The 14,387-nt window shown below is 34.5% G+C and overlaps 2 protein-coding genes across 2 annotated transcripts in view; both read left to right on the forward strand.

Annotated features, from left to right (window-relative positions):
- Positions 1-2,403, forward strand: part of col4a3 (collagen, type IV, alpha 3) — a 42,162-nt gene extending 39,759 nt beyond the window's left edge. Inside the window, exons 48-52 of the mRNA XM_016551975.1 lie at positions 208-402; positions 548-725; positions 866-980; positions 1,718-1,890; positions 2,088-2,403. Of these exons, the coding sequence (XP_016407461.1) occupies positions 208-402; positions 548-725; positions 866-980; positions 1,718-1,890; positions 2,088-2,154 (728 nt within the window). The 3' untranslated portion in view covers positions 2,155-2,403. The remainder of the gene's footprint in view (positions 1-207; positions 403-547; positions 726-865; positions 981-1,717; positions 1,891-2,087) is intronic.
- Positions 2,404-8,755: 6,352 nt separating this feature from the next.
- Positions 8,756-10,222, forward strand: LOC107739785 (somatostatin-2-like). The gene is made up of 2 exons (XM_016551987.1): positions 8,756-8,963; positions 9,869-10,222. Exons 1-2 carry the CDS (start codon positions 8,811-8,813, stop codon positions 10,076-10,078), a joined length of 363 nt encoding a protein of 120 aa, XP_016407473.1. The 5' UTR covers positions 8,756-8,810; the 3' UTR covers positions 10,079-10,222.
- The last annotated feature ends 4,165 nt before the right edge of the window (positions 10,223-14,387 follow it).

A 14,387-nucleotide genomic window follows, 5' to 3' on the forward strand; every position in this document is an offset into this window, starting at 1 on the left:
GTTGAAAACAGCTTTGCTGCTTAATATTTTTCTGAAACCTTGATACATTGTTTACTGACTCCAAATTTTTTGAAAGGTACTATATATCAGATCATGTTTGCTCCATTAATGATCTTTTAAGAGAGTTTAATTTTCCAAAAAAAAGTTACGTTTTCAAAATACCAAGTGAAAAGGTTTGTGAAAAACAAACCTTGTTTGTCTCCTAAGGTTTTCTCGGTTTGTCAGGCGAAGTGGGTCCCAAGGGTTCACAAGGTCCACCTGGGACAAAAGACGGATTCCTTTTTACCAAGCATAGCCAGAAAACATCTGTACCAGCCTGTCCTCCTGGGTCAAAACGTGTGTACTTTGGATATTCACTTCTCTTCATCAATGGCAATAACCGCGGACATGGACAAGACCTAGGCATGAAACACAGACAGAACATTCATACGACAACTCATGCACATACAGATGCACATAATGCAAATAGACATAGATGTGGGAACACGTTTACATACACAACAGTTATGAGCGCAGATTTTCAGTCTGTGTATTTGTGTGTTTGTAGGAACTGTGGGAAGCTGTTTGCAAATGTTCTCCACCATGCCTTTCCTGGTGTGCAATCCCAACGACACATGTTACTATGCCTTTCGAAATGATTACTCCTATTGGCTGTCTACAGACACACCAATGTCTCCCAACATGGAATTGATATCTGGTGAATTGTTGGCTAATTATATCAGCAGGTAAATGCGGAGCATGTGTTTCCTAAGTAGTGCTTATATCATTTTGTTAATGAGGTGGTGTAAGTCAGTTTGTATTAAACTGTAAGACATCCGTGTATAGATAATATAAGTTCAATGGTCTTTCTCTCAATTCCTCAAAGGTGTTCAGTATGTGAGGCACCAGCTAATGTAATAGCAGTTCACAGCCAGACCACAGTAATCCCAGAGTGCCCTAGAGGATGGCTTCCACTATGGAAAGGTTACTCCTTTGTAATGGTAAGAGGCAACTATTATTTACAAACTATGTCAATGTAGACATCTTGATAGCTTGAAAGGCATCTATATATTAGTGTATTGTTGAAAGTTAAAAAATAATAATTTTAATTTAGCACCTTGAGTTCTTATGATCTATGCAGAATAGCTGTTGGGTGAAGTTCAGTATTAAAATGAAAATGAAAGCTTGTACTTCAAAAAAAAGTTTCAGGATTTACTCTAGTATTTTTATAAATAGTAACAAACATTTTATTATGTTTTATTTTTGTAATATTGCACCAAAAATGGTTTGGGGTCGGTATTTTTTTTTATTCAGCAAGGTCACAATAAATTAGTCATTAGTGACAGTAAAGACTTTTCAAATAAACGCTGTCCTCTTAAATTGAAAAAAAAAAAATCAGTTTCCACAAAAATATTAAGCAGCACAGCTGTTTTTTTTTCAGCATTGATAATAATAATAAATGTTTCATGAGCAGCAAATTGGCATATTAGTATAATTTCTGAAGCATCATGTGACACTGAAGCCTGGAGTAATGACTTCTGAAAATTCCATTTTACCATCACAGGAATAAATTATATTTAAAAATATATTAAAATAGCAAACCGTTAATATTATTTCACAATATTGCTGTTTTTACTGTATTTTTGATCAAATAAATGCAGCCTTGCGGAGCATGTAAATGGTAACATATGTATACATTCACAGTATATAACTGTTCATGTTCTGATTTATTCCTTAGCAAACGAGTGCAGGTGCAGAAGGTTCCGGACAGCCGCTGATTTCTCCTGGATCCTGTTTGGAAGAATTCCGGAAGATTCCATTCATAGAGTGTCATGGCCGTGGCACCTGTAACTTCTATCCTGATTCCTTCAGCTTCTGGCTTGCATCACTTGATCCTAGCAGAATGTTCAGGTACAAGAATTTTGAAGATTGAAAATGTATTTTAATCCGATTTGCCAGTTTGATCTAGATTAAATAGAAGTAAACCTTTTTCCCTTAAAAGGAAAAACAAAACTATTTTCAGAAATCAGATTTGATTTTAAAATAATACTGTTATATGAAATAAACAACATTAGGAAACTTTATCCTTTTTTATTCTCATTCCTCAGTACTCCAATCCGCCAGACAGCAAGACAGCAAGACATCAGCCGCTGTCAGGTCTGTATGAAGCAGTAGTTTTTAAGTCAGAGGTGACCTTGGTAAAAGACTTAAACTGACGAATGGAAGTTCATAGTTCTTCATGACTTGTGTAATGTCAGTAGGATCTGTGAAGTCACCCCTCAAGTGCTTCACCCGAAACTACTGGATATATAGTTCTCCCCCATGAGTGATTGTCATTATGTTTGCTGTGGTCCAGTTCAGGAACAGTTCACTCAGAAATGAAAATTTGCTAAAAATGTACTCACCCTCAAGCATGGCCAGACTTACCATTGGGCTTGACTGGGCTGCAGCCCATGGGCTCCACTTTTGGCCGTTTACGTTTGTTTGATTTGTTCAGTTACTGTATATGCAAGTCTGAAGTCTAGCGCACACAAGGGCTAAACGAGCCAGCCGGGGCTAACAGTTTCCAACTACGACCCTCGAGGCCATAATCAAACAGCATGAACTGGTATTTATGATTATTTCACATAGAAGGACAAGTATTGATCGCGTCTGCGCCGATTAGTTTATCACATGGCTCACTTTGAACAGCTCCATTAAGCCTTTAGCCCAAAAGAGCACACACATAGAAAGATAATGATAAATTTGTGAAATGTTCAAGCCTCATTTCATTAAAGATGATGATTCTATATTATATTAATATTCCACTAAATTATGCGATCGGAAGAGTTTTGAGCGCTGTCTCACTGCCATCACACGTGGGGAAGAAATGTCATCAAAATGATTTAAAAAAAATACAAATAACCATTTAATGCGTTTCTGTTTTCATAACATATGCCTATGAGAGGACTTAGCCTATCACACAAACAAGAGTCCTGTTTTTTTCCCCCCAAATATCTGGCCATCGCAAATGTACAACAAACTACAACTTACTGAACTTTCAGACACAAAATTCTGTTTTGCTCCATTAGAAAGAAAATAAACAGCAGAACCGCTGCAACACGGTGTTTTGTTCCTCGGCGTTACACGGACCATAAATTATTCCATCAGGCTATAAGTGTCACAATCAGGTTCAGAAGATGATGAAGAAAAAGGTTCAAATGGGTATCCAAAAAGAAAAGGGTCTTTAATAAAACAAACGCAGATAATCCACATGCAAGAAGACAATGTAACAGTGTGTCTACACACAAGCAATACCAGACAGCAACTGAATGAAAAGGAGGAACTCAAATGATGAACAGGTGGCGACTCATTAATTAGAAACCATAGTAACAAACAAGGAGCGGGAAACTTGAACAAAGGAAAACAGGCCATAGTTACAACCAAAAGAAAACTAAACCAAAACAGGCAGTTTGTGACAATAAGTACAGTCAGTCATTTGCGAACCAAAGTCCCTTATGAATCAATTGATTCAACTCACTCATTAAGACAGTCACTTGCTGCCACCTACTGGCGGTTGTTTCATATTTTTTAAAAAGTAGCTTATTTCATTTTTTGCAGTCATTTAATATTTCTACATTTAAATGTTATATTTTAACTTTACATAATTTATGCAAAATCCATCTATGGATTTTGTTGATAGTAATTTCATTTGATTGTTAATAGCCAACATGTCTTTTTATTCGGATTTAATTTATTGATTCAATTAGAACCTGACATAAGAGGACACAGATATAACAATATACAGGTGCATCTCAATAAATTAGAATGTCGTGGAAAAGTTCATTTATTTCAGTAATTCAACTCAAATTGTGAAACTCGTGTATTAAATAAATTCAATGCACATAGACTGAAGTAGTTTAAGTCTTTGGTTCTGTTAATTGTGATGATTTTGGCTCACATTTAACAAAAACCCACCAATTCACTATCTCAACAAATTAGAATACTTCATAAGACCAAAGTACTGTATATGAACCTCAAAGTATATTTTAATTTGTGTATTTTGTGTTGCTCCATAATGATGTTCTAGTTGAGGGCATTTGTAGTGAAGCCCAGGGGTCCCGGCCCCCCAAGTCCTGCCCAGCCCTCAAGCCAAGATGTAGATGAGTCTTAATCAGAACAGATTTGGAGTAATTGATCATTACATCACTTGCTCACCAATGGATCCTCTGCAGTGAATGGGTGCCGTCAGAATAAGAGTCCAAACAGCTGATCAAAACATCACAATAATCCACATGACTCCAGTCCATCAATGAATGTCTTGTGAAATGATAAGCTGCATGTTTGTGAGAAATCCATCATTAAGGTGTTTTAACTTAAAACTGTCGCTTCTGGCCAAGATACAAGCCCATAATCCATAATAACACTTCCTTCAGTGAAACGGTCCATCTCCTGTTGACTTCTCACACATTTGTTTAGATCTGTTTTGGACTGTTTTTGCTTGTAAATGGTTCTTGATCTGTGCATATTTCTATCCTGATTCAGATGAGACAAATTTTTCACTGGAGAAAGCAATATTATGGATAGAGGACTCATATTTCAGCTGAAACAATGGTTTGAAGTTAAAAGCATCTTAATGATGGATGTTTATTATAAATATGCATCTTTTCGCTACACAAGATGTTAATTGATGGACTGGAGTTGTGTGGATTACTTGTAGATTGTGATGTTTTTATCAGCAGTTTGGACTCTCATTCTGACGGCACCCATTCACTGCAGATAAATGAGCTAACTCATCTACATCCTGAATGTTGAGGGTGAGTACATTTTTAGAAAGTTTTCATTTTGGGATGAACTATTCCATTAATGAGTGGAATGATACAGTTATGGGTTAAGCAGTTGTTCGTTTTTTCAAACACTTTTCAGCCATTTAAAACTTTGACAAATTTAGTTGATTTTTTTTTTTTTTAGGAACAAAACCAAACAAAAAAATACAGTAGATTCCATTTAACAGAAGTTCTATGTTTTGGATTAGCTAAATCCAAGGTACCAGTCCAGTGTTTTTCACTTCAAAGGATTATTTTCTTTTTCTTTGACATGTCCAGCACTTGTAAATGTGTTTTTCTCTCAAATTTACTCATAATAGAATTTGGGGTGACTTCAGTTCAGCTACTTCTCATTACTAAACTGTTTTTCATTTGTAGTTAATTATGAATGACTTTTGTGTGTAGGAATAGCAGTAGTAGGCCATTAGAAAATCCTGGCTAGATTCAAGTGAGCATTGAGAAACAGGCTCGGTGAATAATAATTCGAGCTCAGAATGCTCATACTGAGCATAAACTGTGTATTATTAATTTGGTATTGAAAACAGAAACAAAATAGTTAATCTACACTCTAGTAATGCTACTGAAAAATAGTTTAGTAATGAAAGTTTAAATATTTTTTTATTTTTGTCATTATTAACTGTTAACTAATACACTTGGCATTAATGTCTTCCTTAGTAACACTCTATAAACAAATATGTCAATGTTGCTAATTTAATAATCAAATAGTAATAAATAGCATAGAGTCTTCCGAGTTCCCTAATTTATTTTAAAACAAATACTTTAAGTAATTCCCTAAATATCATGAAATAAAGTTCAGTAGTTCCCTGATTATGTATTTTGGATGTGTGTGCAATTGTCACTGTAAGCCAGGTGTGCTTATCATTTAGACTATAAATTTTCCGCTTTCGTATACAAATACTTTACTATAGATCTACTTGCTATTAGGACTTTATTCAAGAAAGAATCAAAGTCTTGTTTCTTAGTGTACAAAACTGTTTGTACAAAGCTGTTTTTGGTGCTGAGGTTTTGCAGAGCATATTTAAGCTTGTTCATATTTAACACTGAATGGCTCAGAGTTAATGGTGCTATTTGTTAGATTACGAAAAAGGAAAAGAAACTTGAGAAACGTTGAGAGAGAGACAAAGTGTGTTTATGTGTAGTCATTATGTGAATTTACCAGACACTTATTATAGCATTGCATTAAGGAGCTTTCCCCATGACTCATATTCAGTTGTAATCAATTGTATACTGTAAACAGGAATTGTAATGAATTATTACATATAAAAGCTTGTCAATGCCAAATCAACTGAGAAATCAGGAGTGTAGTCTTGACAACACTTCCTCTACAGAAAATATGAAAACTGTCATCAATGTATAATCTGCTTTATCGCAGATCTATTGCACTCAGTCAGGTGTATATTTCTTGTCTTTTTCTGAACTAAACCACAGAAAGCAGAATTGGCTAAAATGTGATTCATGTGTCCATATGACTCACAAATACTGTGTTTCATAATTGCAACTAAAATCAGGATTGCACATGTTTAGTATAGGAATTAATTGTCTCTTTTTTGACTGCAGTGTTTAATAGCTCAAGAACTGTATCATAGAAAATCCTTTAATTGTTTTTGTCAGAATAATAATAATAAAAAATAACAATGTGTATATTTTGAATATTTCTGTAGAAAATGTCTATGTATACTATAAGATCCCAATAACTTCTCAGTTCTCTTCTCTGCAGATTTTAATTGGCCAAATGTCCATTTTTCCCCCCTTAAATACTCAATCAGGCCATAAATAAAGAATATTGTGTTTGGATTTGTAGGATTTGTACTAATTGAATAAATAATCTTTTGGATGAAATGAATATATACTCATGTTTATTTATATATATTTGGACTGTATATGTTATTATATATAAATATTAAGGATGTAACGGCATATATTTGTACCAAACATTTACCGAAAAATGCAGTGTTGTTTTAATCACTGCATGTGCGTAACTTCTCTGCTTAATGTACTTTAAACTCTGATTTTCCCCCCTAGGATGAGACAATATAGTTTAAATTGATATACTTTGATATTGGGAACACCAAAAAAAAAAAAAATTAATGACACAAATTGAGTTGCTGCCGCATGTTCTAAGTTGTCTTAAACATGCTTTTATAAGCACTACAAACTAAATCATAAACCTACTGCCCTGCCCTACTGTTAAATGTGTGTGTCAAATGTTTAATATATGAATTCTAAATTTTATGTAACTTGGTGTTGAATAATTTGGTCATGACTGCTTAAGGCTGACCACAAGATGTCAGGCCAGAGTCTCTTTTGAATACCTAATGCAAGTTTTTGTGTCACTTTTGCTATGCGAAACATTAGTTTATAAAATTCACTCTTTTTTTCTATTAGGTGGTGACCTCATAGCAAAATAATTTAAAGCTTAAATTGAATGTGACATTACAGTGACCGCACATTCAAAAGCCCCAGTTCCACTTTTTCTAACTAAATGCTACAACCTGGGACTTAAAATAGTCAGAAATATAAATATATTAACAATTTTGGAAAGCTGTCTGTAAAAATTAAGGTTCTTTATTGGAATCTCTGGTTCCATAAAGAACATCCATATAACCTTGCCATTGCACAATTAATAGTGGAAAAAAGGTTCCTTAAATTATTAAAATGTTCTTCATACTAAAAAAAAAAGATTATTTTAAGAACTGTTTACTGAAAGGTTATTTCACTCTTAAAAATAAAGGTGCTTAAAAGGTTCTTCACAGCAATGCCATAGAAGAACCATTTTTGGTTCCACAAAGAACCATTAAGTCAAAGGTTCTTTAAAGAACCATCTCTTTCTTACCTTTTTTATAATCTGAAGAACCTTCTTTCGCCACAAAGAACCTTTTGTGAAACAGAAAGGTTCTGCAGATGTTAAAGGTTCTTTATGGAACCATTTAGACGAAAAAGGTTCTTCTATGGCATCGTGAAGCACCTTTATTTTTAAGAATGTTGGGAAACCAAAAATGGTTCTTCTATGACATCTCTGCGAAAACCACCTTTCGAAAGCTTTACTTTTTAAGAGTATAGATGGAAAATTCACAAGCAGAGTTTTGGATGGATGGTTGGCAAGGCATTGTTATGATGTTGCTAGGGTGTTCTGGTTGGCTGCTAAGTGGTTACTTGCTAGCCAAAGTCAAAAAGGCCTACCACCATCATATTCTTCTAATAGTTCTTCTATGACATTGCTGTGAAAACCTTTTGGAATCTTTATTTTCAAGACTGCAGATGGTTGCTTGCTGGCCCATATTAAAAGAGCCCAATTCCTATAAATTATATCCTGGTCTCAGAATATGGTTTGAGGGGTTTAAGGTCCATATGAGCAAAAGTGATACTTGTCTTAGTATAATAATGTCTTCAACTGTAAAGATTTATTACGTTTGGGCTTTGTTTTCTAATCCATATCACAGCTGCCACTATATCTTTTATCAATGCTTTGAAAGTTAATTCAGAATTCACTAATAATTAAATTCATTCATTTATCTCTACAGTGCAATGTTCCCAACAGCACAAACGCTTGTACTTCTTGAGTTAACACTTCAAGAAACACACATTAAACTCTTCATTCAGAATCAATTAAGTTTATAAAGGCTTTTATTCTTCGCTTCTGCCACGGCGTGTGTGCTTCAGAGCGACGGAGACGCACACCCAGGCATTTCTCTGTTGTATTTGTTTTAGATTAGCTGAACAAACCCGAATCCATTCAGTCTAATGGTTTTATTGTAGCCCCCATTGTCAAGTCGCAATTCGTTCATTTGCGTTATCTAAATGGGAGTGTTTCCCATTAGTGTGGGACCAGAAGAATCTAAATGCTTTATGACATCACAATCCGCTATCACCCAGCAACCTGGGCAGCTGTCAGTCAACCGTATGAGTGGAGGGAGAGTTTAAAAAGAGCGCTTGGGATTTCCGAGGGTCCAGAACCACAGCTACGAACAGACACTCCGTGAACGGAAGACTCTTTCAAGGTTTGAGATGAGACTGTGTGAGCTGCAGTGTTATTTGGCCCTGTTGGGTCTGTCCCTTATGCTATGTGGTCGCAGTGCAAATTCTCAGCTAGAACCGGACCTGGACTTCCGTCATCGCAGACTTATGCAGAGAGCAAGAGCGATTGGAGAGGCTACACAGGTGAGTTTCAAATGAACATTAACATGAAATCTGGGGCCTGTATTAATCAGCTAGCATCTGGTTTTCCATTGTCTGCATGTTCAAGGCTGCCATGCATCGCAAACTCACATGCAACTATAATAAATAATAAATAGTTCCTTCAAAATTTGTCATTTACTCACCCTCATATCACTCCAAACAGGTACAGACTGACTTTTTTCTGCAGAACAAAAAAAGAAACATTTTACCTGTTTTTGTCCGTACATTCAAGGTCAATGGAGTCCACAACATTGGACCCCATTGACTTTCATTGTATGGACAAAAAAAAAAAAAAAAACTTATTTTGTGTTCTGCAGAAGAAATGATGTCAGTATGACTAAAGAACGATATGAGGGTGAATAAATAATGACAATTTCAGTATTCATCACATTTTTGGGTGGACTATCCCTTTAAACAAAGCAACCAAACGTATATATTTCAGTTTCAGATTGCAGAAATGCTGAGTTTGTTTAATGCTCTAGTTCATTCTGCATTTAATAGATGTTTAAATTGGAAATTACTACAATCCTCATCTAATTCTATAGGAAGACATCATTACTTCCAGTCCATCTCTCTCACTCGCGTAGCCTACACACATTTCTAAATGACCCTCTGTTTTTCTCATTTACGTCTTGGCAAGTAAATGCATTATATTTTACTATACAGGAACTCTGAGTTAACTGAATGCATTTAGTTCTAATCAAAACACACATTGCCCTATAAATACAAAATGGCTTTTCTCCTTTAGCCTCGGTTACCTCATGTATACCTTGATCTAAATGAATGCGCACCATTTGCTTTACTAGACATTATTTATTCTCCAAATAAAAGGGGGGAAATTAACTTCAATATTGATCCCATCTTTTATGTCTTAACATTTATCTCAGGACTGGACTAAGAAAGATGTAGAGGAGTTCCTTTCCTTGCTTTCCATGCCTGAAATGGAGATGCGCGAGACTGACGTTTCAACGGCAGGTGAAAACAAGGACCTGCGCGTGGAGCTAGAACGTTCGGCAGAAAGCTCAAACCACCTGCAAGCTCGGGAACGCAAAGCGGGATGCAAAAACTTCTACTGGAAGGGCTTCACTTCCTGCTGAGGCCCTCACTTGAAATTTGCCAATTAATACCTTCTCGAATCTCTTGCTACGCTAACTGCTGTGGTCAAACCACAAGTTAATTGGTTCTGTTAATCAATCGACTGATTGTAAGTTAATACGATTCTAAATAAAGAATAAAAATAAAAGAGCTTTTTGTTGTGAATGACATGATGGTGTATAGCCTACATTTAGGATGCTATCTATTCTTTGGACTACATTTGTGAAGGGAAACACTAGCATTAATGATATGTGTGTGTTTGTTTATGTGATGTCACAATGGTGATTAGTGGTAATTAACAAGCATTAGGGATCATTCCGTTCTATTAAACATTGTGAGAGGCACGACACACCAATATGATTAAGAATGACAAAGGAGAGAGGACGACGAAAAACATTCTGTTCTGAATGTTTGTAGACGCCCCCGTCCACCTTTCCGCCATTAAAAGCCACGTGTCCTCATCTTCAGAAGAACACGCATGACTGACGGAACATCTATGAAGAGAACAAATAACTCACACGCATCATTTGCACTCTTGCTCTCTCTCTCGCGCACACACACTCCAGTTTGATGTGTTTTTCATTAGCGTGTTATTGGCTGTGAAAACAGACACTGCTCCGTGACTCCAGCTCCGTCCCTTGAGGCTCGCGCACGAACGCGCAGACAGGGTGGAAAAGGCTGTTAGTCAGTTGTAATTGTTATTTAATTATGATCCTGAAAGCACCGCATATATTTCGACACATCTGGACTGTTTGATTAGCGAGACTTCGTCAGGAATTATGAATGGCTCTCTGCTGCTGTGTGTACTCGGTAAATTTTCACTGTGAGTGTGTGTGTGTGTGTGTGTAGAGGTTTAAGCTACACATCATTCTTACACACTAATACCTATAGAAAATTACTTGCATTAGCTTGCATTAGAATAACCATATGGTATGTGGGTAGACTTATATATATATGTGTGTGACATTTTCTATATTTACTTGTTTGAGCCATTGTAAACAATGAGTGCAGAATAATTTTATACATTAGTAGTTTCTAATTATATATTTTTTATTGAAAAAAGCTATAAGAGCTATAAAAGGGCAATTATATTTTCATCTGGATAGGAAGGAAAGATTAGCAAAAATAGGCCTATCTCTCATGCACACCCGCACAAAGATTTTCCATGTTATACCCTCATAATTCCCATCATCCAGCTAAAACAAAACACAAATATCCCACAATCCCTCTGTTACGAGGACAACAATAGGCCCAAAGCATGAATTGAGTGTATCTTCTCTGTCCACACAGCTCTAGCAAAGCCAGTGACGTGTCACGCTCTCTGAACAAAAGACTCATTACTGTCTTTCATGATCCCCTCAGCATGCAAAAATAAGTGAAGGAAAACTGGCACAGAGCCAGTTATTTCAATTCAAGTTATTTAACAAGTTATTTCAATTCATTGCAGTGCAGCTTATATATGGTATTTTGTTACTTAACTATTTTTTATTTCAGTCTGGTCAGATGGAGATATACTGGCTACTGTGTCTTCAGCTGTCAATCAAACCAATTAGTCATGCCACATTGAATGTAATGAGTCATAATGTCAGCTGGTCGATTTCTCTTTATTGGCTCTCACTGCCTGCCCACAACCAACTGTTATTTCTCATGGAGACATATTTAATTTGGTTTATGTTTAGTACAAATATTTGCAAATGTTGCAATGTGATGCTGCCAAACTGCTGTTAAGCTGATACAAAAGTCAAAAGCAATTTAAATAATATCGGCTTTTGAGAGACAAGTTAAAGAAATTCTTTATACTACAATATAACCTGTTTTTATTTTATTTATTTATTTTTTATTTTATTTTATTTTTAAATTAGATTATGTGTTTTATTTTTATACGTGTTGTGAGGACAAACTTTGCCTGAAACAAAACCTTACAGAACCTCCTCTGGGGGCTTAATTCATTTTTAGCATTTTATTATGATAAATACAATGTAAATAATATATAAAATAATAAAAAAAAAATAACCTAACTATAATCTGTTTACTGTTGCCAAACAGCATTATTTAATTATAAAATGCAGGTATATTTTTTCAGTTTAGGGTTAGTCTGTAGTAATTTTTGTCTTTTAATTATTAATAATAATACTAATTAGTCATTATTTAATTATGATCCTGAAAGCACCGCATATATTTCGACACATCTGGACTGTTTGATTAGCGAGACTTCGTCAGGAATTATGAATGGCTCTCTGCTGCTGTGTGTACTCGGTAAATTTTCACTGTGAGTGTGTGTGTGTGTGTGTGTAGAGGTTTAAGCTACACATCATTCTTACACACTAATACCTATAGAAAATTACTTGCATTAGCTTGCATTAGAATAACCATATGGTATGTGGGTAGACTTATATATATATGTGTGTGACATTTTCTATATTTACTTGTTTGAGCCATTGTAAACAATGAGTGCAGAAGGATTTTCTTTAAGAAAAATCAAAACAAAATCTCTAATATCTTTAATTTCTCCTAGTAAAAATTAGATTAAATGGAGAGCAAATTACACTTTTGTTGAAGTATCCAGCTTCTAATATGTTTTCATAAGTAAATGACCCCATAAATCTTAATAAAGTGTCGAACTGCTCAGATGATTTGTAATCAAATGTCTGACATTCAAAATATATTCTAATATTTCCATGATCAACTTATCTGCCTCTTATTTATTATTGTTGTTGTGATACACTTTTTTAAATTATATATATATATATATATATATATATATATAATTTTTAGCATTTTATTATGATAAATACAATGTAAATAATATATAAAATAATAAAAAAAAAATAACCTAACTATAATCTGTTTACTGTTGCCAAACAGCATTATTTAATTATAAAATGCAGGTATATTTTTTCAGTTTAGGGTTAGTCTGTAGTAATTTTTGTCTTTTAATTATTAATAATAATACTAATTAGTCATTATTATTATTATTATTAAGAATAAAAATTTTAACTATTAATAATAATACGAATTAGTCTATTATTATTATTAGTAGTAATATTATTATAATCATTATTATTATTAACCACTATATTTTATGATTATAATAGTAATATTTATTATTATTATTATTATTATTATTATTAATAATAAATAAGTCAATAGGAAAGATAGATAGATAGATAGATAGATAGATAATGGTAATAATAATAATAACTGTTATAAACATAATATAAGTTTAAGTTATGTTCTCATTTAGATAAATATTTTGATAAATGTGTGTAAGTGTGATTACGTACATGTGCATGGTCTTAAAATAATCATTATGCTGTGAACAACACAGGCAATCATCAAAGAATTATTCAAACAACACAAATCACAATCACTCATCCATTTGAGAGAGAGACACAGCACGGCTTCCTAAACACAGTGGTGTGTGCGTTTGAGTGTTTATGTGTGCTTTGAGAAGACCAGCATGCTGTCTGCACACACTGAGCTGGTCCATTAGCCTTTGAGGCCTTAAACACTCTCTACCATTCATCATATTAAACTCCATTTAACATTCTTCCCACTGCTAGGCCACCTATCAAGATCTCTCTAGCATGTGTGTGTGTTGTGTATGGTTTCATATGCTCTGATGCTGATGGAAGCTGACTGAACTGATGACAGACAGTGGCTTGGTCAGAGGTCTATTACATCACACCCTGGCAACTAATACTGAGAATACACGACTGAACTCATGCATGTGCACACACAGATTCTCTCAGGTCAAAACATTTAAAGGGATAGTTCAAAAGACCAACAATTTTATCATTATTTTCTGGTAAATGATTTCCAATTAATTAATTTGAATAAATAAAGTAGCCTATGTATCTAATGATGGATTCATAGATATATGGAGGCTATATTAAAATATGGCTCGATTCGGACTGGTCTCCCTTCATGTTTTACATGTAGCCTAATAATAATAATAATAATAATAATAATAATAATAAAGTCGTTTGTTTGTGAATCAATTTACACTGGTCGCACTGTATGGGTTTCTTTCACTAAAAAGAATCTAAGCTAAAAAGTCTCATAAGAGTCATTTCGTAAATATAGGACTACACAAGGTTGCGTTGTATGTTTTTGATTCACTAAAAAGAACCGGCTCATTAGATTCATATGCTTGATTCATTAGATTCATAATCAGACAACTGTAGTCATGTTGTGTCTATATGTGTGTAGCACTGCAACTCAAAAATAAAGTAGTTTTTGTCATTATTGCTCGGTACGCTGTCTTTTATGACATCATATTCGACAACACAGACTGCGAACTCATTCTCA

This window comes from Sinocyclocheilus rhinocerous, unplaced genomic scaffold (assembly GCF_001515625.1).
Source record: "Sinocyclocheilus rhinocerous isolate Xijiao unplaced genomic scaffold, SAMN03320098_v1.1 scaffold2120, whole genome shotgun sequence".
NCBI classification, from domain to species: domain Eukaryota; kingdom Metazoa; phylum Chordata; class Actinopteri; order Cypriniformes; family Cyprinidae; genus Sinocyclocheilus; species Sinocyclocheilus rhinocerous.

Coding starts and splice junctions, on each gene's coding strand:
- LOC107739785 (XM_016551987.1), top strand. CDS start 8,811: ATGAGACTGTGTGAGCTGCAGTGTTATTTGGCCCTGTTGGGTCTGTCC. Junction 8,964..9,868: donor CGATTGGAGAGGCTACACAG/GTGAGTTTCAAA, acceptor CATTTATCTCAG/GACTGGACTAAGAAAGATGT.